This window comes from Microcaecilia unicolor, unplaced genomic scaffold (assembly GCF_901765095.1).
Source record: "Microcaecilia unicolor unplaced genomic scaffold, aMicUni1.1, whole genome shotgun sequence".
Taxonomy (NCBI): Eukaryota; Metazoa; Chordata; class Amphibia; order Gymnophiona; family Siphonopidae; genus Microcaecilia; species Microcaecilia unicolor.
This window is the reverse complement of record NW_021963193.1, coordinates 58,723-84,141: the sequence shown is the minus strand read 5'-3', so window position 1 is coordinate 84,141 and position 25,419 is coordinate 58,723. Positions and strand designations below refer to the sequence as shown.

Here is a 25,419-nt window from a genome sequence, read left to right as displayed (position 1 = left end):
TTGGGTAGCAATTAAAATGTGCCCACGGATCAACAAACTGGGAAACCCTGGCAGACCAATCATATCAGGTATTGGCACACTCACGGAAGAAATATCTGGATTCATAGAGGGAATTCTGAAACCTCTCGTACACAAAACTAACAGCTTCATACAAGACACCACAGACTTTCTGAATAAATTGAAAAATATCAAGCAACTACCACCTAACACCCTTCTGGTCACGATGGATGTAGAATCACTATACAGCAACATTCCACATGCGGATGGCATAGCTGCATGTGGAAGACTCCTAAAAAAATCCACACTGGACCATCAATACTCACCAGAAACTATTACAAAATTAATCAAATTCATCTTAACTCACAACTACTTCCACTTTAACAATGATATCTATCTGCAAATAATGGGCACTGCGATGGGCACCAGGACAGCACCCCAATATGCCAACCTTTTTATGGCTGAGCTGGAAGAGACATTTCTGAATACACACCAGACCAAACCTCTAAAATACTACCGGTACATCGATGACATTTTTATGATTTGGACGGAGGGTGAAGAAACTCTGAAACAATTTTATTCTGCATTCAATACATACCATCCTACAATCAGATTCAAAATTGACTACTCCCCAGAAAAGTCAATTTTTTGGACACCACGGTCTCAATCAGTGATGGCTGTATACAAAGTGAATGATACATACCTGTAGCAGGTGTTCTCCGAGGACAGCAGGCTGATTGTTCTCACGACTGGGTGACGTCCGCGGCAGCCCCCACCAACCGGAAAAAGCTTCGCGGGACGGTCGGCACGCAGGGCACTTCCCGCCCGTGCGCGACCGCTCCCGCCAGTTGAATGACAAGCAATAAAATATGAAACACAACTCCAAAGGGGAGGAGGGAGGGTAGGTGAGAACAATCAGCCTGCTGTCCTCGGAGAACACCTGCTACAGGTATGTATCATTCACTTTCTCCGAGGACAAGCAGGCTGCTTGTTCTCACGACTGGGGTATCCCTAGCTCTCAGGCTCACTCAAAACAAGAACCCAGGTCAATTGAACCTCGCAACGGCGAGGGTACAACAGAAATTGACCTACGAAGAACAACTAACTGAGAGTGCAGCCTGACCAGAATAAATTCGGGTCCTGGAGGGTGGAGTTGGATTTACACCCCAAACAGATTCTGCAGCACCGACTGCCCGAACCGACTGTCGCGTCGGGTATCCTGCTGGAGGCAGTAATGTGATGTGAATGTGTGGACAGATGACCACGTCGCAGCCTTGCAAATCTCTTCAATAGTGGCTGACTTCAAGTGAGCCACTGACGCTGCCATGGCTCTAACACTATGAGCCGTGACATGACCCTCAAGAGCCAGCCCAGCCTGGGCGTAAGTGAAGGAAATGCAATCTGCTAGCCAATTGGAGATGGTGCGTTTCCCGACAGCGACCCCTAGCCTGTTAGGGTCGAAAGAAATAAACAATTGGGCGGACTGTCTGTGGGGCTGTGTCCGCTCCAAGTAGAAGGCCAATGCTCTCTTGCAGTCCAATGTGTGCAACTGACGTTCAGCAGGGCGGGTATGCGGCCTGGGGAAGAATGTTGGCAAGACAATTGACTGGTTAAGATGGAACTCCGACACCACCTTCGGCAGGAACTTTGGGTGGGTACGGAGCACTACTCTGTTGTGATGAAATTTGGTATATGGAGCATGAGCTACTAGGGCTTGAAGCTCACTGACCCTACGAGCTGAAGTAACTGCCACCAAGAAAATGACCTTCCAGGTCAAATACTTCAGATGGCAGGTATTCAGTGGCTCAAAAGGAGGTTTCATCAGCTGGGTGAGGACGACGTTGAGATCCCATGACACTGTAGGAGGCTTGATAGGGGGCTTTGACAAAAGCAAGCCTCTCATGAATCGAACGACTAAAGGCTCTCCAGAGATGGCTTTATCTTCCACACGATAATGGTAAGCACTAATCGCACTAAGGTGATTCCTTACTGAGTTGGTCTTGAGGCCAGACTCTGATAAGTGCAGAAGGTATTCAAGCAGGATCTGTGCAGGGCAAGAACGAGGTTCTAGGGCCTTGCTCTCACACCACACGACAAACCTCCTCCACTTGAAAAAGTAACTCTCTTTAGTGGAATCCTTCCTAGAGGCAAGCAAGACACGGGAGACACCCTCAGACAGACCCAACGCAGCGAAGTCTACGCCCTCAACATCCAGGCCGTGAGAGCCAGGGATTGAAGGTTGGGGTGCAGCAACGCTCCGTCGTTCTGCGAGATGAGAGTCGGAAAACACTCCAATCTCCACGGTTCCTCGGAGGACAACTCCAGAAGAAGAGGGAACCAGATCTGACGGGGCCAAAAGGGCGCTATCAGAATCATGGTGCCGCGGTCTTGCTTGAGCTTCAGTAAGGTCTTCCCCACCAAAGGTATGGGAGGATAAGCATACAGGAGGCCGGTCCCCCAATGGAGGAGAAAGGCGTCCGACGCTAGCCTGCCGTGTGCCTGAAGTCTGGAACAGAACAGAGGCAGCTTGTGGTTGGTCTGAGAGGCGAAAAGGTCCACCGAGGGGGTGCCCCACTCTCGGAAGATCTTGCGTACCACTCTGGCATGGAGCGACCACTCGTGCGGTTGCATGACTCTGCTCAGTCTGTCGGCCAGACTGTTGTTTACGCCTGCCAGGTACGTGGCTTGGAGGAGCATGCCGAACCGGCACGCCCAACGCCACATCCCGACGGCTTCCTGACACAGGGGGCGAGATCCGGTGCCCCCCTGCTTGTTGACGTAATACATTGCAACCTGATTGTCTGTCCGAATTTGGATAATTTGGCAGGACAGCCGATCTCTGAAAGCCTTCAGTGCGTTCCAGATCGCTCGGAGCTCCAGGAGGTTGATCTGCAGATCCTTTTCCTGGAGGGACCACAGACCCTGGGTGTGGAGCCCATCGACATGAGCTCCCCACCCCAGGGGAGATGCATCCGTCGTCAGCACTTTCGTGGGCTGTGGAATTTGGAATGGACGTCCCAGGGTCAAACTGGTCCGGATGGTCCACCAGAGCAGTGAAGTGCGGCAACTGGTGGAGAGGCGGATGACATCTTCTAGATTCCCGGTGGCTTGGAACCACTGGGAAGCTAGGGTCCATTGAGCAGATCTCATGTGAAGACGAGCCATGGGAGTCACATGAACTGTGGAGGCCATATGACCCAGAAGTCTCAACATCTGCCGAGCTGTGACCTGCTGAGACGCTCTGGTCTGTGAAGCCAGGGCCAGGAGATTGGTGGCCCTCGCTTCGGGAAGGTAGGCCTGAGCCGTCTGGGTATTCAGCAGAGCTCCTATGAATTCCAGAGACTGCGTTGGCTGGAGATGGGACTTTGGGTAATTTATCACAAACCCCAGCAGCTCCAGAAGTCGAGTAGTGCACTGCATAGACCGGAGGGCTCCTGCCTCCGAGGTGTTCTTGACCAGCCAATCGTCGAGATATGGGAACACGTGCACTCCCAGCTTGCGTAGGTAGGCCGCTACCACCACGAGGCACTTGGTGAACACTCGTGGGGCAGAGGCGAGCCCAAAGGGCAGCACACAATACTGAAAGTGCCGTGCGCCCAGGCGGAATCTGAGATACTGTCTGTGAGCTGGCAGTATCGGTATGTGAGTATATGCGTCCTTTAAATCCAGGGAACATAGCCAATCGTTTTTCTGAATCATTGGCAGAAGGGTGCCCAAGGAAAGCATCCTGAACTTTTCTTTTACCAGGAATTTGTTCAGGCCTCTCAGGTCTAGGATGGGGCGCATCCCCCCCGTTTTCTTTTCCACAAGGAAGTACCTGGAATAGAATCCCTGCCCTTCCTGCCCGGGTGGTACGGGCTCGACCGCATTGGCGCTGAGAAGGGCGGAGAGTTCCTCTGCAAGTACCTGCTTGTGATGGGAGCTGAAAGACTGAGCTCCCGGAGGACAATTTGGAGGCAGGGAGGCCAAATTCAGGGCGTATCCGCACCGCACTATTTGGAGAACCCACTGGTCGGAGGTTATGAGAGGCCACCTTTGGTGAAAAAATTTTAACCTCCCCCCGACCGGCAGATCGTCCGGTACGGACACTTTTAGGGCGGCTATGTTCCCGTGGATCCAGTCAAAAGCCCGTCCCCGGCTTTTGCTGTGGAGGCGCAGGGGGCTGCTTAGGCGCACGCTGTTGACGAGAACGAGCGCGCTGGGGCTGTCCCTGTGCCTGACGAGGCCTTCGGGCCGGCTGGTTGTACCTACGCTTTGCAAAAGAATAGGGTGCAGCCTGCCGGGCCCGGGAAAAACGTCCACCTGTGGAGGTGGATGCTGAAGGCGCCCGGTGGGAGAGCTTGTCGAGAGCGGTTTCCCGCTGATGCAGTTGGTCCACCATCTGCTCGACCTTCTCACCAAAAATGTTATCCCCCCGGCAAGGGACGTCGGCCAGTCTCTGCTGGGTGCGGTTGTCCAGGTCAGAGGCACGCAGCAATAAGAGCCTGCGCATCACTATACCTTGGGCCGCAGCACGAGATGCCACGTCACAGGTGTCATAGATACCCCTGGACAGGAACTTTCTGCACGCCTTCAGCTGCCTGACCACCTCCTGATAAGGCCTGGACTGCTCCGGCGGGAGCTTCTCGACCAGGTCCGCCAGTTGTTGCACATAGGTCCGCATGTGAATGCTCATATAGAGCAGGTATGACTGGATGCGGGTCACGAGCATTGAGGATTGGTAGGCCTTCCTCCCAAACGAGTCCAGAGTGCGAGACTCCCGCCCCGGGGGCGCCGAGGCGGTATCCCTCGAACTCCGTGCCCTCTTGAGAGCAGAATCCACGACCGCTGAGTCATGGGGCAATTGTGGCCGCATTAACTCTGGGTCGGAGTGGATCCTGTACTGGGACTCTGCTTTCTTGGGAATGGTGGGGTTAGTTAATGGTCGCACCCAGTTCCGAAGCAGTGTCTCCTTGAGGACATTGTGCAGCGGCACCGTGGAGGACTCTCTAGGTGGTGATGGATAGTCGAGGACCTCGAGCATCTCGGCCCTCGGCTCTTCCACAAAGACCACGGGGAAGGGAATGCTAATAGACATATCCCGCACAAAGGAGGCAAAGGAGAGACTCTCGGGAGGTGAGAGTTTCCTCTCCGGTGAAGGCGTGGGGTCCGAGGGAAGGCCCGTAGACTCCTCTGAGGAGAAATATCTAGGGTCCTCCTCTTCCCCCCATGAGTCCTCATCCTCGGTATCGGACATAAGCTCATGTAGCTGAGTCCTGAACCGGGCCCGGCTCGACGTCGAGGCACCGAGGTCTCGGTGTCGTCGAGCGGTGGACTCCCGCGCCGGCGGGGACGGAGCTCCCTCCATCGACGTCGACGGGGACTCCACCTGCGTGGCGGTCGAGACCGGCGCCGCAAGCGGCGGCGGTGTCGACGGCCCCGGCGCCGGGCTAGAGCTCGCCGGCGCCACATTCATCGGCGCCGAGGGCGCAAGCACCCCCGGCGCCGGCACATCCTGGCGCATCAGCCCTTCCAGGATCCCCGGAAGGATGGCTCTGAGGCACTCGTCCAGGCCCGCTGCCGGGAAAGGCGGTGGGGCCGGTAGGGGCGTCGGCGGCAGAAGCTGATGGGGGCCAGGAGACGGCACCGAGGTGCTGGAACCCCGACGCGTCGGTACCTCCACCACCGACGGAGACCTCTCCTCTCGACGATGACGCTTCGGCGTTGCCTCCTCTCCGATATCCGGATGCACCGAGGGCGACCGGTGACGACGCTTCTTATCCTTCTTGCGATGCCCGTCACCGGCGCCGGAAGGCATGGAGGAGGAGGAGGTCGATCCCCCTCGGTCTCGAGGTACCGGGTCAGACAGGGTTCGGTCCCGCGGCCCACGAGCTGAGGGAGTGACCGGGGCCGATTGCCCACGCGGCCTCTCACCTCCACTCTCACCGGAGGACCGGCGGGCCGAAGGGACCTGTTCTCCTGGGGTCGCTGCCATCGGTGCCGATGTCTCGGGCATCGATACCGGTACCGAAGGGCCAGGCGTCGATACCGATGCCTTCGAGGTCGACGTCGAGGGGCCGGCGCAAGTTCCAAAAAGACGGTCCCGCAGAACTTGCCTCGCAACCTGAGTCCGTTTCCGGAGACCGAGACACAGAGAACACGACTTGATATTGTGCTCCGGCCCGAGGCACTGGAGGCACCAAGCGTGGGTGTCGGTCTGCGAGATCGGCCGGCCGCAGCGACCACACTTTTTAAATCCACTCGGGACCTTCGAGGACATCGACGGAAAAATCGCGTCGGCGAAGTCAAAGTCGTCAATGGTGGCTGGAATCACACCTCGAAAAAGAAACGACCGAGCGACCACTAGGCCGCAACGTGGCGTCCCCGCTAGAAGCGAGGGAAAAGGGGAGCGCGTGCTCCACACGCTCAGGTTTTTTTTTTTTTTGTTTTTGAAAAAGGAAACCGGCGGTAACCAAAAAACAAGAAGTTTTAGAAAGAAAAGCGACGATCCGCGTAAACGCGATCGAAATCCGGCGGCTGAAAACAGAGAGAGCGGCAAAGCACAACTCTCTCCAGTCGCGGAAAAAAAGGAACTGGCGGGAGCGGTCGCGCACGGGCGGGAAGACGGCCGCGCATGCGCGGTGGGCGTGCCCTGCGTGCCGACCGTCCCGCGAAGCTTTTTCCGGTTGGTGGGGGCTGCCGCGGACGTCACCCAGTCGTGAGAACAAGCAGCCTGCTTGTCCTCGGAGAAACATCTGTATACAAGAAACCCACAGACAGATGTAGCTATCTCCACAACTCCAGCTTCCATCCTTCACATACAAAAAGATCCATCATTTACAGCCAAGCCACAAGATACCACCGTATCTGCTCTGACCCAGGGGACAGAGATAGACACCTTAAAACCCTGACTGAATCCTTCAAACAGAAGGGCTACAACCCCAAAATAATCTCCAAGAATATTGCCTCCTCCCTCAAAACACCCAGGGAGAATCTGCTACAGTACAAAAAGAAAAAATCCACAGACAGAATCCCGCTTGTAGTGACATACAATCCAGAGCTGGAAAAACTGAAGAAAATCATAAGAGATCTACAACCTATACTCCAGGAGGATGAATTACTGAAAGAGATATTCCCATCCCCACCAGTACTGGCCTTCCGACAGCCACCCAATTTAAAACACAAGCTAATCAGAAGTAAACTTCCTTCACAGACTGAAAAGGAACAGAAGGGCACACTTCCCTGTAATTTATCCAGTTGCAAACTATGCCAAAATATTTCACAGGACCCCAAAGTCATCCACAAAGGAAAGATATTCAACATAAAGGGATCTTTCACTTGCTCATCTTCCAATGTGGTATATATCATTCAGTGTAAAAAATGTAATGAAGGATGCTATATTGGAGAAACAGGCCAGATGCTTAAGACAAGATTCAATTTACATAGACATCATATAAACAATACTGGTGCCAGCAGGGTTCCCACGCCTGTTGGGCAACATTTTACAGGACCAGGACACTGCACCAGTGACTTCACAGTGAGAATCCTCAAAGGTAACTTTAAAACCATACAAGAACGTAAGACCTTTGAAGTCAGAATGATTGAATATTTTAACACCCAACAGAAAGGACTTAACAAGGATCTGGGGTTCCTAGCCCATTATAAACCATAAAGCTGTATGTCTCTGTTGATCACCCTCACCCTGTTAGAATATCAATAATATGCTTTGATGTCCCCATGCATACTTCCTACCCACCCCCATCCTCCCACCCTGTCAGACTGTCATAGTAATGCTTGAATGTTATCACTTATATACACTGTCAGCTAGCACATTTGCTTATTTCCGATCTGACGAAGAAGGGCAACCTTCGAAAGCTAATCAAGAAATGTATTAAGTTATGTCCAATAAAAAAGGTATCATCTTATTTTCTTTTCCATGTTTTATTTTGTTTGATTTCTATTGATAACCTTAAGAGTGGACTAACACGGCTACCACACTCCTCTACTTTTCAATTGGAAAAACTACATAAGCTACAATTACTATTCCCAGTTGTGGCATTTTTCCTTTCATTGGTAGTCAGACTGACAGAAGCCTAAGGCCAAATAAGAGGTACACTCATCCCCTAGAAACATATCCAGAGTAATTGCTATATAGTAATTTTCAGTCAGCCCAAATACCTCTGCCTACTGTTAGCTTACATATCAGTGCCTCTTACATATTGGGGTAGCACGTCTGGGTCTCTTACAAGTCACCTGTATACATCCAACCCCACATTTTGATCTCTGCAATTCTTTATAAAGTAACTGGGGCTTCCATGTTCAATTTAAACCTTTAACATTTAAAGTTAAATATTTATACTATTAGTTTAAAACAGACATACCAATCTAAATTACAAATATACCCAATGTACACAATACAATCAATGCAAAACTTAACTCCCACTAAAGTAGAGCATCCACTATGCTCATTCAAATAGCCCCAATTCCCAACCTTTGCCAACCTCCCCCTCTCCCATTGTGCTCTTCCCCCTACCCTAAACCCTGTATTCCCACTCCCAACACCATCTATCTAAACACCAGAATAAAGGCATGATCGCCTGACTCTGGGTGGGTTACTAATAAAGAAGGCTAAAACAGAATATGAAAAGAAAGTTGCTACAGAGGCTAAAACTCACAGCAACAACTTTTACAGGTACATCAGAAGCAGAAAGCCTGTGAGGGAATCGGTGGGACTGTTAGATCACAAAGGAGCAAAAGGGGCGCTCAGGGAGGACAAGGCCATAGCAGAGAAACTGAATGAATTCTATGCTTCTCTCTTTATGCAAGAAGATGTAAGAGATCTGCCTGTACCAGAAATAGTTTTCAAGGGGGATGATGCGGAGGAACTAAAAGAAATCTCAGTGAACCTGGAAGATGTACTGAGCCAAATTAACAAATTAAAGAGTAGTAAATCACCTGGACCGGATGGCATACATCCAAGAGTATTCAAAGAGCTCAAGCATGAAATTGCTGATATGCTGTTAGTAATATGCAAAATGTCGTTAAAATCATAGTACCTGAAGATTGGAGGGTAGACAATGAGACACCAATTTTTAACAAGGGTTCTAGGGGTGATCCAGAAAATTATAGACCGGCAAGCCTGACATCAGATGGCTGCTCTTATGTTCTTAAGAATCAGCCACCTCTGGATGTCAAGACTGGTGCTCTAACCACTAGGCTACTCCTCCACTCCACTTGCCTCTAGTTATGTTGTTACTTTATGTCAGAACTCCTTTATGCTCTTTTGGTGTTGCTTCTTTGCTTGACTTATCTTTTTATTTTGAACTGTTGTGACTTTTGTCTGTTTTATAAGGTGGGGGGGGGGGGGGTTCTATTACATTTTTCCCTTTTTTGTTGCTTTTCTGAATTTTGTTTCAATATTTTACATTAAACAGGTCAATAACCAGCAAGGAATACACTAAACCCAGTTTAAATTGATAACAAGTGTTCTAATCAGCCACCACCTTTTTCATACCGAATACGTTCGCCCTCTAAAACCAAACAACCTTCCCACCCACCTTAAATGAAGAAAATGGGTAGCAAAGAAAATAGAGGAAAAAAAAAAAAAAAGAATTCCTAACTAGCAAAAGACAGCCCAAAGCAAAATAAAAAAAAAAAAAGGTTTCCAACAATTCTACTATATAAATGAATGACTCCTTAAAATATAAATAATTTCTTATCAATTGAAGTTCTAAGTACAGTAAAGGTAAAATCATCAACTAAACACCAGTTTCTATGAACTGAAATACTTCTCAAATTAAAAAAAAAAAAAAAAAAAAAAAGTCTTACACGACTTCCTAAAATACAAATAATTTCCTATCGAATTTCTGGGAAATTTGCGGACCACTGGAAGAAAAAAAAAAGCAGCTGCCAAAGAACATGAAGTCTTACTCTTTCCTACACCGATGCAATCCCCTCCCAGAAAGAGGGCTTCTTACCTGCTTCTGCCTTTTTCTTGCTAGCTTTCCTCTGAAAGAGGAATTTCAGTGGCGTACCAAGGGGGGGGGGCGGGGGGTGGGGGCGGTCCGCCCCGGGTGCACACCGCTGGGGGGGGTGCCGCGCGCCATGCCGGCTCTTCGTTTTCATGCTCCCTCTGCCCCGTAACAGGTTACTTCCTGTTCCGGGGCAGAGGGAGCATGAAAACGAAGAGCCGGCAGGCGCGCGGCACACACACCCCCCAGCGGCGTACACCCGGGGGGGGGGGCATCGCGCTGTTCCGGGGGGGGGGGGCGCATCGGCGATCCGCCCCGGGTGTCAGCCCACCCTAGGAACGCCACTGAGGAATTTAAAAAGTATGTCTCACTATAAGGTTCCATGCGCTTTTGACTAAACAGGAAAGCTGGAAGAGGAGACAGCTACCACAGCAGGCAAGAAGTGCTGTTTGACTTTAGCCTTATTATACCACCACCCCTCCACTCCCTCCAATGCAATTATCTTTCCTCGGTATTGCCTCTGGCTGGCAAGAGAAATTGACAAAAGGTTTAGGAAAGGAGGAAGGGAGGATGATGATGCTAGGAGGCAGAGAAAGTGACGGAGAACAAAGGGAACATAATAGCAACAGGGTGGTAAGGGAAAGGGAAAGTAAGGCGACCATGCCAGCAGGTTATAAAAGAGAGGAATGGAAGGTACCTACTACTCCTCCTGCTGGTTCTTCTCCTCCTTTTTGTCTCTTTTCTGCCTTCATTATATTGTATCTTTTCAGATTTTTGCTTTTATTATACACCGCCCTGCTGACTTAGTAGTATTAAGGGTGATCAATCCAAATAAATGCATCCAAGTAAATAAATAGATCAGAAAGGATGAAACACAGTGACAAAGCAAATTAAATATTGGATATGCCAAGACACGAAAGGCTGCAAATAACTGACAGAACTTTACTGGGGAACCTTCTTTTCAAAGATATGGGGTTTGTTCCTCTAAACAGTCCTCCATTTACCATTATTTTATACTTGAATCTATTTCACCGCTATACTCTTTAGCACTCACCTCTTTCAGTTCTGCTTTGGTCATGTTATCAAGCTGAATTTTGACCCAATATTTGTCCAGCAACGTGGCATAGGCATTCTGCTGCCGGTACCATCCAGTACTTGAGCTAAGCAATCTGCAATTTAAAAGAAGATTTTTTTTTTTTCAATCAAAACAAAATTAAGCTGTGAAATTGTTTTTTTACCAAGATGACTAAGGACTGTTCCATATGATGTTCTGAAAAGAAAAACCAAAGATCTGATCTAGTTTCTTCCACACAGGCCCATAAATAGTTATTTACTAGGAAGACATTAGGATTGTGGTCTCCTGCTTCTGGGGAACTCTAGGGTAATGTCTCCAAATGGGAATAAACCTCCCAATAGCAATAAATCTCACTCTTAAACCAAAGTATGTTGGAGATAAATCACAGTCAGATTCACAGCTAATGCTCATTTTCAATACCTGCATTATACCAAAGACAGCCTCCTTCTGTACTACGTAAAATGAATTATACCCAAGCAAAATATTAGGATGCACATGGAAATGCTTTTTGAATCAGATCAGTACCATCCAATATAATTGGAACAATTTCGCTCATTACTTGAGGAATTTGGGCCACACGCAGTATTGTTAAGACCAAACAACCAGTCTGATTGAATTTTTAAAAAGCAGCTAGTGAGTAAAACCCTTTTCCCCACAATCTTAAAACCTTTCTGCCAGAGGTTGAAACTTAACTGCCATAGACTACAGCATTAACAGTTTACCTTGTGAAGGTAGAGCAGGTCCTAGTTCAGCCAAAAGAACATCTTTCAAAAAATGGAAAAAGGAACCAAATGAAGGAAACAAGAAGCAACATAAACACTGGCAATATGAAGAGACCTTGCCACAGAGGCAAAAACTCATATTAACTTTTTCAGGTATATCAGAACAGAAATTCTGTGATGGAATCCGTGTGACTGTTAGATCATCAGAGTAAAAGGAGCACTCAGGAGGAACAGGGCCATGGCAGAGATAGTAATGAATTCTTTGCTTTTTTCTTCACCTAAAAAGATACGAGAGATCTGGTTGCAGGGGCAATTCAGGAAAGCCTAACGTCCGTGCCAGGCAAAATAGCGGAACTATTATAAAGAATAAAACTATTGAACACAGATAAACATGATTTAATAGGGCAGTCAACATGGATTCAGCCAAGGGAATCTTTCTCTAATATTTTTCATTTCTTTAAAGGCGTGAATAAACATGTGGATAAAAGTGAGCCAGTTGATGTAGTGTATCTAGAAAGCTTTTGACTAAGACCTCATGCATAGGCGGTCGATGGCCCAACTGTTTGGGGAGGCTAAAGGGGGCGTGGTTAGGGTGGGGCCAGGGGCGGAGCTTACATCCATAATAGTCTGACAACACAGAAAAAAAATAAGTAAAAATAAAAGTCACAATTAATACCTTTTATTAAATTTAGATAGATATTAGATATGTATCATATGTCAAAGAATAAAGTGGTTGCTGAAAGCATATACTAACCACAATCGCTCAACTGCAAAACACTATGCACAACTTTGTGCAAAAACACACTCAGAACCTTACTGTACCATAAATATTACACTGTGCAGACCCTAATACACCAATATACCACCCATACGGAAAATGCAGACCGTCAACAATATGAAACAAGGGATCATAATATCACAATTCTCATGTAGAGCCACAAAACACCCTTTTAAGGTGGATAGTGTTCACAATGAGCTCCTTTTATTAACGACCACATGTAGATCCTTCAAGAGGTAGTGTGTCATGATTTAGGCTCTACACCCTTTCTGATGTTTTGGTGCCACCTCAGTAATGCCAACACACAATCTCTCCACTGCAAAACACTATACACAAACTTGTGCAAAAACACACTCATACCTTATCAAACCATAACAGCACTAATTCCAAGGACAGGACGAGCTACAACCTTATGCGTGGAAAGGCAGCACTATAATTATACCTAGTGAAACAAAACAAAACAAAAAAGGGCTGCAAATACTACACGCTAGCAGAATATTGCATCTTGATCACACATGAAAAACACATGACACAACAGATATGAAGGCAAAATACTGAACTGGAAAGTTACCTCAAGAAGTCAGACTCAGCATGCAATACTAGAAAAATTGAAACTTACAAGCAAAATATCAGATGCACATTTCCAAAAGCCAGCCACTCTCCTGAATAAAACTAGTTTAATGTAAACAGTGCACCCAGAGCAAATGCCACCAGGGCAGCACACAGGGTGCAGGATTACCATGGAGACCGAGAGAAACCTGGGAGGCGTGCACTAGCTTCAAAATCAACTCAAAATGTAACATTTCTCACAGAAACATGGAGCCAACAGCCCTAAGCCTGACTAACAAAACCCCATCAGTACTGCCATGCTCTGAGAAAGGGGAAGAGTAGGACCTGCCCTAATCTTGATCCCTTTCTCCACACATGATGAACACACATCCTGAACCTCCTCGAGGAGGGTACGGAAGTATTCTTAGTGCAACTAAGAGGATGTACCCAAACCATAAATCACCTCACGAAGCACAGGCATGTCCACCATTAGACTTTCAGATAGTCAATACTTGCCAAATTGCAGCTTAAGGATCTCGCTGCCACAGAACAGCCGCACGAGTCTACTGGGCCTCCAACCTCACCCTTGGGAAGCTGCAGGAGACTCGAAGCTGCAGGAGACCTGAGGACTCCCACAGGAGTCTGCAGGACGAAAAAGGGCTGCAAATTGCCCCAAGCCTCCTTCTTAGAAGCTCTCATTCCTTAAATACCAAATTTGAAGAAACTGGGAGCGATCCATCCTAGTTCCCCAGTCATATCTTCTGAAAGGCCTGCATTTAAAACTGCCGGAACTACAGACAAATTGGGCCCCAAGGAGCGCCAGTGCTTCACCTCACCATGTGGTATAACAGTCTGCTAAAACGAGCCGGGAAGGAGCACAACGCTCTGATGGGTGAGGCTGTACCTGCATAGGAGCAATGGGTGGAGCTTCAGCAGGGAAACAGCAGCAGCCCAGCAGCTCCCACACCAGAAGCCGCATTTGCTCTCCCCCACTGGTGCAGGTAGGGTAAAGACTCACACCCTCGGGAATCGCTGTTGCATGCCAAGTCGGTTCTCATACCCCTCAGCCGGTACTGCAAACCAGCATAAGCTCGCCGCGCTAGACGAAAGACTGAGGAGAAGGGTGTTGTGTTTTTTTTTTTTTTAAACAGTGCTCAATATATAAGGGCAAGAGAGGATGTTAGAGCAAAAGAAACCTCAAACTTCTTTTTTTTTTTTTTTTTTTAAAGTCATGAGAGTGAGAACCACAAACCTCCGTCAGGCTGAGGAAGGGGCAATGAGGGAGGAAGGGAGGGACCCGGCACCACCAGATGTGCACCCAAGTCCCAGCACACCTCAGACCCCAGAAGCTTCACTAGACCCGGGGGACCAGGAAAGGACCTAATCAATCCAGAGCTTAACAGTTATGATCATCCACCTGCTAGATAGAGAGAATACTCTTTGAGCAGGGACTGTCCTTCTATGTTAAATTGTACAGCGCTGCGTAACCCTAGTAGCGCTTTAGAAATGTTAAATAGTAGCAGTAGTAATACTGAGGTTAAGTTGGCTGCACATGACCACATATAGTAAACCTCTGAAGTTCTTTCTATCTCCACCTGCTGGTAGAGGGACATAACCCACAAGTCTCTGGACTGATCTGTGGGATGCTATGAAAGCACCATTTTATAAAAGAGAAGCCATGTTGAAAGAGTGTAGAGAAGACTAACTTATGAAGGTCTGGGTTGTGGGGATACACAGGGTAAATCAGTAGGATATCTGCAAAAAAAAATAATTTAATGTTACAGTCCTGGATGAGTAGGGCCAAAGGGCTAAGAAAAATATTGAACAATAACCGAGACAAAATGGAACCCTGCGGTACATCATAATCTAAAGGGAAAGTAGTGATGAGGAGAAAGAAGTAGAGACCAGAAAACTTCTGTTAGACAGAAAAGTAGCAAACCATTTAAGAACAGAACAGAATTGTCTTCGCTCAATTGGTCTAACCAAGCAAGAAGGAAAGTGTGATCAACCAAATCAAATGAAGCGGGTAAGTCAAGTGAAACGAGAAGAACAACTTTACCAGAATCAAGGGCCCAATATTCAAAAAAACAAAAGCTGAGCTCCTAGATTTGTGCCCTATTTTCGGCAAAATTTATGGGCCCAAGTTTTCAGCCGAAAATTCATCTTAACCCTAGAACGCATATTGGGGGCCTATGCTTACATTTTTGCTATTATCTGCAAAATTACTTTAGTTAGAATTTTGAAACTCAAGGTATTACTCAAGTATGTCATTGTTGATAATATCCAGTTGTTCATATAATTTTTTTTCATAGGCATTATGGTGTAACAATGCTTGTTTGGTGAAAACTACATCTGTACGAATTGGGGGCCTTTTAGGCCCCCGCTGTTTTTATCATGTTCTCAGAAGTGTTTGTGTCTCAAGTTACTTTATTTGTACTCAGTAATGCTGGTGGAGGGGCCAGGGTGTGGATAATAACATGTGAGGATGTCATGTGATTTTTGGAGGGAGTGATAAGGCCATGACATCACCTCAGGTCCTCTGAACACTGAGGACAGTATACACTGTGAGCTAATTGCTGAAGGACCTGTGATAAGATAAGCTGTTGAGAGGAAATCTGTTTCATTTTCTAACATCTAGTCAGCAATGGCACAGTCTTCCTCCAAGTGTCTGACTGACCAAGAGATTGAAGCGATTATGTTTCAAAGCGATGATGAAAGTGAACTATCTTTGTCTGATGAAGAATATCTGCCACCAGCTAATCAAACATCCTCATCCAGTGATTCTTCTGATGATGAAGAAGTGAATCTAGTGGATCCTCAAGAAGTGATAAGTAGAACATCCAAAACGAATGTTTTTTGGGACAGTAATCCTACATTAGTCGGACGTACTCCAATACACAATATTGTGAAACAGGCTCAAGGAGCTGTGGGAAGTCCCAGTTACTTTACCCCTAAAGATGTATTCTGTACTTATTTTTCTGACAATATTGCAGAAGAGGTCCTATTATGTTCAAACCTAGAAGGAAGACGTATCGCTTCAGCAAAAAATAAGTCCTGGAAAAATATCTCAAAAGAGGAACTTTATGCATATATTGGACTTTTCCTGCTGGCAGGGAGTCAAAAATCGTATGATGTCCCAATACGAGAATTATTTCTGGACCCACTTTCTGATCCACACTATAAGGCGACAATGTCAGTGGGCAGATATGAGGAAATTAGAAGGATCATTCGCTTTGATGATAAGCGAACTCGTGCAGCGAGGTTTGAAACAGACAAATTAGCCCCTATCAGTTATATCTGGAACATATTTATCAAAAATTGCACAAAACTTTACAATCCTAGTACTAATGTTACTGTAGATGAGCAACTTGTACCGTTCAGAGGACGCTGCAAATTCATACAATACATGCCCAGCAAGCCAGCCAAGTACAGTATAAAAATCTTCTGGATGTGTGATTCTGCAAATTATTATGGCATAAATGGCGTAATCTACTGTGGCAAAGAGGTTGGTGCACCAGTACAGAAGGATCTGGGGTCTGAAATAGTCAAAACTCTTGCTGTTCCAATATTCAATTCAGGTAGAAACATCACCATGGACAATTATTTCACCAATGTTGAACTAGGCAATTTTCTGCTTGCAAAAGCTATTACACTTGTTGGTACTATAAAGCAAAACAGACGAGAAATTCCAGCAGCACTCAAACACAATCGTCAGCGAGCACTTTATGAGAGTGTCTTTGGATTCAATAACAAAGCGACTTTGGTATCTTACAAGGCAAAGAAGGAGAAATCTGTAATTTTACTCAGTACCATGCATCACGATTGCAGTGTTGACAGCAATAACCAAAAATTGAAACCAGAAATCATCCTGCATTACAATGCAACAAAAGGAGGTGTAGATAAAATGGATGAGATGGTGGGAGAATATTCATGTAAGAGGCAAACAAAACGATGGCCTGTAGTACTATTTTCAAATATGCTTGATGTAGCAGCCCTAAATTCATTCATTATTTATACAGAAACTCATCCTGAATTTCATGCACAGAGGAAGGACAGGAGACGCTTATTCTTGAAGGACCTTTGTCATGAACTTGTAATACCTCACATGATAGAGCGAAGCGACTTGAAATGCTTGCCAAAGAAAACTAAAGAAGCAATGAAACGGTGTGGCGTACAGTTTCAGATTACTCCAGAGCCAGGAGAAAGAAAACGAAAGCGTTGTTTCATATGTCCAAGAAACATAGAGAGGAAAACTGAGCGATATTGTTCCACTTGTAAGGAAACTGTTTGCAAAGAACACTCTTCTGAAAAAATAACATGTCAGAATTGTTTGGAAGACTAATATAATAGAAAAGAAAGTTAGAATAAAAATGTAGCTGCAGCTAGTTTGCTATAGATTTCTATGCATTTTTGTGTGTTTTCATGTCTTTGCGTGAAATTTGGGAAAAAAAAGATTTTTTGCTGTTTTCTGTGAAAAATTATAATTAAAATGTTGTCCACTATTCATATTTTATTGAGCAATTTTGAAATAAACTTGTGAAAGTTATTTAAGTGTGTTTTTCTACATTATGTGCATGGGGGCCTAAAAGGCCCCCATGACGTTAATATGTATATTTTTAACGTCATGCGTTCTAGGGTTAACTGAAGAGCTTAAAATCTATGCTTATGCTACTAATAATCATTTCTATATCACTGCAAGATGTATGCAGCACTGGTACACATCATATGCAGGTACTTTCTCTGTCCCCAGAGGGCTCACAATCTAAGTTTTTGAACCTGAGGCAACGGAGGGTTAAGTGATTTGCCCAAATTCACAAGGAGCTGCAGTGGGAATGCTTACAAACGTCTAGCACGGGTCAAAACAGCCAATGCGGAATAAATCTCACTAACTGCTTAGCAAAGGATGTGGCAGGGCCTGGACTAGGTATGGGTGGAGATGACACGGACTGCACACCGCAGTGAGCGCATAGTAGATAGCACTGGCAAATGTACGGTTAAGATAGGTTCACTTAACGCCCTTTCAATAGGTGGCATCAGATGTATCTGAGCCCACACCATCTGAAAGTAAGGTACATTATACAGTTTATCTGCGGAAAATGCAGGAGGAATGGTGGCCACACCCCCGAACGTCACCACAAAGCCTCTGCATTTAAGGTGGTTTACTTTTGGCTGTTAATCTGCATTATGTGCAAACACCTAATGCTTTTCAATAAACACATCTTTAAGATACCTTGCTATAAGAGGCAATTTAAAATAAAAATCAGTGAGTGCTAGCTCTAGAGATAATTCCTGCTTGGAAAAAAATATCTTTTCTTCTGGCCTTGGATCCTTATCTTAACTCTCTCAGTAATTATTTTCATTGCACAATATTGTGCCCAATTAATTTCTGTGCTAACACCAATTAAAAAGGGAGATTAGCCTCGGCAAACCACTAGTGTTGCTAAACAAATATGGCAAAGCTAGGCTTATATTATGAAAACAGTAACTTTAAAACAACCTTCTTAAAAAAAGGACAAAGAGACCTCAGTGGCATCCATTACACAGAATCAGTGTCTTATACATGGTCACTTTTGACATTCATTGATCATAAACTTTCCATTACATTTTTCTTCTTATTTAACATTACGCGATTCAAATCTCTTAAATTGAGACACACTATTTTTGCAAAAGATTTTTTTTCACAAAGAGCATAATTAGCACTTATCTTCAACCCAACAGAGGCCTGCCATTTCACCCTCTAGCTTCATCAGGGGTTGTCTTAACAGCTCCCTCTCATTTATGAAAAATCATTGCTCTGCTTACTCAAATGTGTTGCCCCTTTGCTAAGATTTGGTCTAAATGTTATACGAGGTCATCACATGAAAGTACTTTGTAAAAGCTGGAGAGAGAAATGTATTTTTTTTCATTTGGAAATGCACGGCAATTCTACAAATATAGCTGTAGATTTTTTTTTTTTAAACTGTGTTCACCATCCTCTGCTGTGATTGCTGCCTGCTACGTTGTGTGTCCTTTTTTGAATAGGAGAGTGTGTTTCCCTGTGATTGCTGGTGGTTCCTAGTGGATTCTTGTCAGCGAGATAAATGCCCCTGCATAAGTTTGTCTACACTGCGTTATTCCTGATGAAGCCCAGAAGCGGGTGAAACGATATGGGCCCCATTGAACACAATTAAGCAGTTGGAATGAGGGGTGATTAAGCCAGCTAAGGAAAGCTAAGTTATTTTATGCTATAGCTGTGCTTTTGGAAATATTTGATTCTCAGTGAAAATGTTTGCATTATCAAAAAATTCTGATTGTAAGCATGTGAGATTACTTTTCTTACCCAATGAAAGAGATTAGACCACGGACACCAAAATCTTATATAGATAACAGGTCTTGTTGGTCAGACCTTGGTTTCTGAGGGTAATTCTCATGCTTTCAAGTATTGTATGCCTTTTTATGACCTTTTGGGATTGAATTTGGCTGTTTATTTTTTTTTTTTATTAGTTTACGCAGCTTAGATCAACAGCTCATACTGTTACTTATCTATTAGCTTTCCCCGTGGTTTCCCAAACTGTCCCGATATTCTTCTACCATTCCAAAACAGTTATCTTACATCTGCTGTGCTAGGTCAACTGAACATTTTTCATCTTCCCACCTTCCACCAGTAAAAATTTTCAAAAGCAATTCAGAACCACTTAGCCCCTGGTTTCTTGTTGAGAGCACACAGCTTAACAGTGAGGTACATTGAGAACTATCCTTGCATTTAATCTGTTACAGGAAATATTTAGCTTGGACCCCCCCCCCCCCCCACCCCCCCACCCTTCTCATACCTCCTGGTCGCAAAGAACTGGAAACCAGGTGCCACCTTAATACAGTCTCCCCACCCTGGGATCAACAGCTCTCCATTCTCCAGCAAAGGAATCAGCACCGAGATCTACAACAGAAAAGAAAAGCTGAGCACACAAGTAATCCTAAAGGATAATGGTTATAACAAGAGGTAATGAAGCTAAATTGTATAAGGCAATAACTTTCCCCTTCCATCCAAAATGGCTCTCTCATTTTCTTGCTAAGTTCCTATATTATGAACTTTATGAAATCTACCCTTACCAGAAACAAAAGAACCATTTCTTCAAAGAAAGGACTAAATACTATGGTTACCATGTTAATCTACTTGAATGTATGGAAATAAACACTAATCATCAAAAGATACATAAAATGGTTTATTGGACTAGCAATTTTTGAATAGCTTTCAAGAGCTGATACCCTTCCTCAGGCCAAGACAGAATGAGTAAAGATAGTGAATGATACATACCTGTAGCAGGTGTTCTCCGAGGACAGCAGGCTGATTGTTCTCACGACTGGGTGATGTCCGCGGCAGCCCCCACCAACCGGAAAAAAGCTTCGCGGGACGGTCGGCACGCAGGGCACGCCCACCGCGCATGCGCGGCCGTCTTCCCGCCCGTGCGCGACCGCTCCCGCCAGTTGAATGACTAGCAAAAGATGAAACACACAACTCCAAAGGGGAGGAGGGAGGGTAGGTGAGAACAATCAGCCTGCTGTCCTCAGAGAACACCTGCTACAGGTATGTATCATTCACTTTCTCCGAGGACAAGCAGGCTGCTTGTTCTCACGACTGGGGTATCCCTAGCTCTCAGGCTCACTCAAAACAAGAACCCAGGTCAATTGAACCTCGCAACGGCGAGGGTACAACAGAAATTGACCTACGAAGAACAACTAACTGAGAGTGCAGCCTGACCAGAATAAATTCGGGTCCTGGAGGGTGGAGTTGGATTTACACCCCAAACAGATTCTGCAGCACCGACTGCCCGAACCGACTGTCGCGTCGGGTATCCTGCTGGAAGCAGTAATGAGATGTGAATGTGTGGACAGATGACCACGTCGCAGCCTTGCAGATCTCTTCAATAGTGGCTGACTTCAAGTGGGCCACCGACGCTGCCATGGCTCTGACACTATGAGCCGTGACATGACCCTCAAGAGTCAGCCCAGCCTGGGCGTAAGTGAAGGAAATGCAATCTGCTAGCCAATTGGAGATGGTGCGTTTCCCGACAGCGACCCCTAGCCTGTTAGGGTCGAAAGAAATAAACAATTGGGCGGACTGTCTGTTGGGCTGTGTCCGCTCCAAGTAGAAGGCCAATGCTCTCTTGCAGTCCAATGTGTGCAACTGACGTTCAGCAGGGCGGGTATGCGGCCTGGGAAAGAATGTTGGCAAGACAATTGACTGGTTAAGATGGAACTCCGACACCACCTTCGGCAGGAACTTTGGGTGGGTACGGAGCACTACTCTGTTGTGATGAAATTTGGTATATGGAGCATGAGCTACTAGGGCTTGAAGCTCACTGACCCTACGAGCGGAAGTAACTGCCACCAAGAAAATGACCTTCCAGGTCAAGTACTTCAGATGGCAGGTATTCAGTGGCTCAAAAGGAGGTTTCATCAGCTGGGTGAGGACGACGTTGAGATCCCATGACACAGTAGGAGGCTTGATAGGGGGCTTTGACAAAAGCAAGCCTCTCATGAATCGAACGACTAAAGGCTCTCCAGAGATGGCTTTACCTTCCACACGATAATGGTAAGCACTAATCGCACTAAGGTGATTCCTTACTGAGTTGGTCTTGAGGCCAGACTCTGATAAGTGCAGAAGGTATTCAAGCAGGTTCTGTGCAGGGCAAGAACGAGGTTCTAGGGCCTTGCTCTCACACCACACGACAAACCTCCTCCACTTGAAAAAGTAACTCTTTTAGTGGAATCCTTCCTAGAGGCAAGCAAGACCCGGGAGACACCCTCAGACAGACCCAACGCAGTGAAGTCTACGCCCTCAACATCCAGGCCGTGAGAGCCAGGGACTGAAGGTTGGGGTGCAGCAACGCTCCGTCGTTCTGCGAGATGAGAGTCGGAAAACACTCCAATCTCCACGGTTCCCCGGAGGACAACTCCAGAAGAAGAGGGAACCAGATCTGACGGGGCCAAAAGGGCGCTATCAGAATCATGGTGCCGCGGTCTTGCTTGAGCTTCAGTAAGGTCTTCCCCACCAAAGGTATGGGAGGATAAGCATACAGGAGGCCGGTCCCCCAATGGAGGAGAAAAGCGTCCGACGCTAGCCTGCCGTGTGCCTGAAGTCTGGAACAGAACAGAGGCAGCTTGTGGTTGGTCTGAGAGGCGAAAAGGTCCACCGAGGGGGTGCCCCACTCTCGGAAGATCTTGCGTACCACTCTGGCGTGGAGCGACCACTCGTGCGGTTGCATGACTCTGCTCAGTCTGTCGGCCAGACTGTTGTTTGCGTCTGCCAGGTACGTGGCTTGGAGGAGCATGCCGAACCGACACGCCCAACGCCACATCCCGACGGCCTCCTGACACAGGGGGCGAGATCCGGTGCCCCCCTGCTTGTTGACGTAATACATTGCAACCTGATTGTCTGTCCGAATTTGGATAATTTGGCAGGACAGCCGATCTCTGAAAGCCTTCAGTGCGTTCCAGATCGCTCGGAGCTCCAGGAGGTTGATCTGCAGATCCTTTTCCTGGAGGGACCACAGACCCTGGGTGTGAAGCCCATCGACATGAGCTCCCCACCCCAGGCGAGATGCATCCGTCGTCAACACTTTCGTGGGCTGTGGAATTTGAAATGGACGTCCCAGTGTCAAATTGGTCCGGATGGTCCACCAGAGCAGTGAAGTGCGGCAACTGGTGGAGAGGCGGATGACATCTTCTAGATTCCCGGTGGCTTGGAACCACTGGGAAGCTAGGGTCCATTGAGCAGATCTCATGTGAAGACGAGCCATGGGAGTCACATGAACTGTGGAGGCCATATGACCCAGAAGTCTCAACATCTGCCGAGCTGTGATCTGCTGAGACGCTCTGGTCTGCGAAGCCAGGGCCAGGAGATTGGTGGCCCTCGCTTCGGGAAGGTAGGCCTGAGCCGTCTGGGTATTCAGCAGAGCTCCTATGAATTCCAGAGACTGGGTTGGCTGGAGATGGGACTTTGGGTAATTTATCACAAACCCCAGCAGCTCCAGAAGCTGAATAGTGCACTGCATGGACCGGAGGGCTCCTGCCTCCGAGGTGTTCTTGACCAGCCAATCGTCGAGATATGGGAACACGTGCACTCCCAGCTTGCGTAGGTAGGCCGCTACCACCACGAGGCACTTGGTAAACACTCGTGGGGCAGAGGCGAGCCCAAAGGGCAGCACACAATACTGAAAGTGCCGTGCGCCCAGGCGGAATCTGAGATACTGTCTGTGAGCTGGCAGTATCGGTATGTGAGTATATGCGTCCTTTAAATCCAGGGAACATAGCCAATCGTTTTTCTGAATCATTGGCAGAAGGGTGCCCAAGGAAAGCATCCTGAACTTTTCTTTGACCAGGAATTTGTTCAGGCCTCTCAGGTCTAGGATGGGACGCATCCCCCCTGTTTTCTTTTCCACAAGGAAGTACCTGGAATAGAATCCCTGCCCGGGTGGTACGGGCTCGACCGCATTGGCGCTGAGAAGGGCGGAGAGTTCCTCTGCAAGTACCTGCTTGTGATGGGAGCTGAAAGACTGAGCTCCCGGAGGACAATTTGGAGGCAGGGAGGCCAAATTCAGGGCGTATCCGCACCGCACTATTTGGAGAACCCACTGGTCGGAGGTTATGAGAGGCCACCTTTGGTGAAAAAATTTTAACCTCCCTCCGACCGGCAGATCGTCCGGTACGGACACTTGTAGGGCGGCTATGTTCCCGTGGATCCAGTCAAAAGCCCGTCCCCGGCTTTTGCTGTGGAGGCGCAGGGGGCTGCTTAGGCGCACGCTGTTGACGAGAACGAGCGCGCTGGGGCTGTCCCTGTGCCTGACGAGGCCTTCGGGCCGGCTGGTTGTACCTACGCTTCGCAAAAGAATAGGGTGCAGCCTGCCGGGCCCGGGAAAAACGTCCACCTGTGGAGGTGGATGCTGAAGGCGCCCGGTGGGAGAGCTTGTCGAGAGCGGTTTCCCGCTGATGCAGTTGGTCCACCATCTGCTCGACCTTCTCACCAAAAATGTTATCCCCCCGGCAAGGGACGTCGGCCAGTCTCTGCTGGGTGCGGTTGTCCAGGTCAGAGGCACGCAGCCATGAGAGCCTGCGCATCACTATACCTTGGGCCGCAGCACGAGATGCCACGTCACAGGTGTCATAGATACCCCTGGACAGGAACTTTCTGCACGCCTTCAGCTGCCTGACCACCTCCTGATAAGGCCTGGACTGCTCCAGCGGGAGCTTCTCGACCAGGTCCGCCAGTTGCTGCACATAGGTCCGCATGTGAATGCTCATATAGAGCAGGTATGATTGGATGCGGGTCACGAGCATGGAGGATTGGTAGGCCTTCCTCCCAAACGAGTCCAGAGTGCGAGACTCCCGCCCCGGGGGCGCCGAGGCGGTATCCCTCGAACTCCGTGCCCTCTTGAGAGCAGAATCCACGACCGCTGAGTCATGGGGCAATTGTGGCCGCATTAGCTCTGGGTCGGAGTGGATCCTGTACTGGGACTCTGCTTTCTTGGGAATGGTGGGGTTAATTAATGGTCGCACCCAGTTCCGAAGCAGCGTCTCCTTAAGGACATTGTGCAGCGGCACCGTGGAGGACTCTCTAGGTGGTGATGGATAGTCGAGGACCTCGAGCATCTCGGCCCTCGGCTCTTCCACAGAGACCACGGGGAAGGGAATGCTAATAGACATATCCCGCACAAAGGAGGCAAAGGAGAGACTCTCGGGAGGTGAGAGTTTCCTCTCCGGTGAAGGCGTGGGGTCCGAGGGAAGGCCCGTAGACTCCTCTGAGGAGAAATATCTAGGGTCCTCCTCTTCCCCCCACGAGTCCTCATCCTCGGTGTCGGACATAAGCTCATGTAGCTGAGTCCTGAACCGGGCCCGGCTCGACGTCAAGGCACCAAGGTCTCGGTGTCGTCGAGCGGTGGACTCCCGCGCCGGCGGGGACGGAGCTCCCTCCATCGACGGGGACTCCACCTGCGTGGCGGTCGAGACCGGCACCGCAAACGGCGGCGGTGTCGACGGCCCCGGCGCCGGGCTAGAGCTCGCCGGCGCCACAGTCATCGGCGCCGAGGGCGCAAGCACCCCCGGCGCCGGCACAGCCTGGCGCATCAGCCCTTCCAGGATCCCCGGAAGGATGGCTCTGAGGCACTCGTCCAGGCCCGCTGCCGGGAAAGGCGGTGGGGCCGGTAGGGGTGTCGGCGCCAGAAGCTGCTGGGGGCCAGGAGACGGCACCGAGGTGCCGGAACCCCGACGCGTCGGTACCTCCACAACCGACGGAGACCTCTCCTCTCGACGATGACGCTTCGGCGTCGCCTCCTCTCCGATATCCGGATGCACCGAGGGCGACCGGTGACGACG

At 48.0% G+C, this 25,419-nt stretch overlaps 1 protein-coding gene across 1 annotated transcript in view; it reads right to left on the bottom strand.

The window, feature by feature from the left end:
• Positions 1 to 25,419, bottom strand: part of LOC115459060 (midasin-like) — a gene marked incomplete at both ends in the record, with an annotated part of 142,006 nt that overhangs the window by 58,715 nt on the left and 57,872 nt on the right. Inside the window, 2 exons of the mRNA XM_030188924.1 lie at positions 11,002 to 11,116; positions 19,881 to 19,984. Coding sequence (XP_030044784.1) covers positions 11,002 to 11,116; positions 19,881 to 19,984 — 219 coding nt within the window. The remainder of the gene's footprint in view (positions 1 to 11,001; positions 11,117 to 19,880; positions 19,985 to 25,419) is intronic.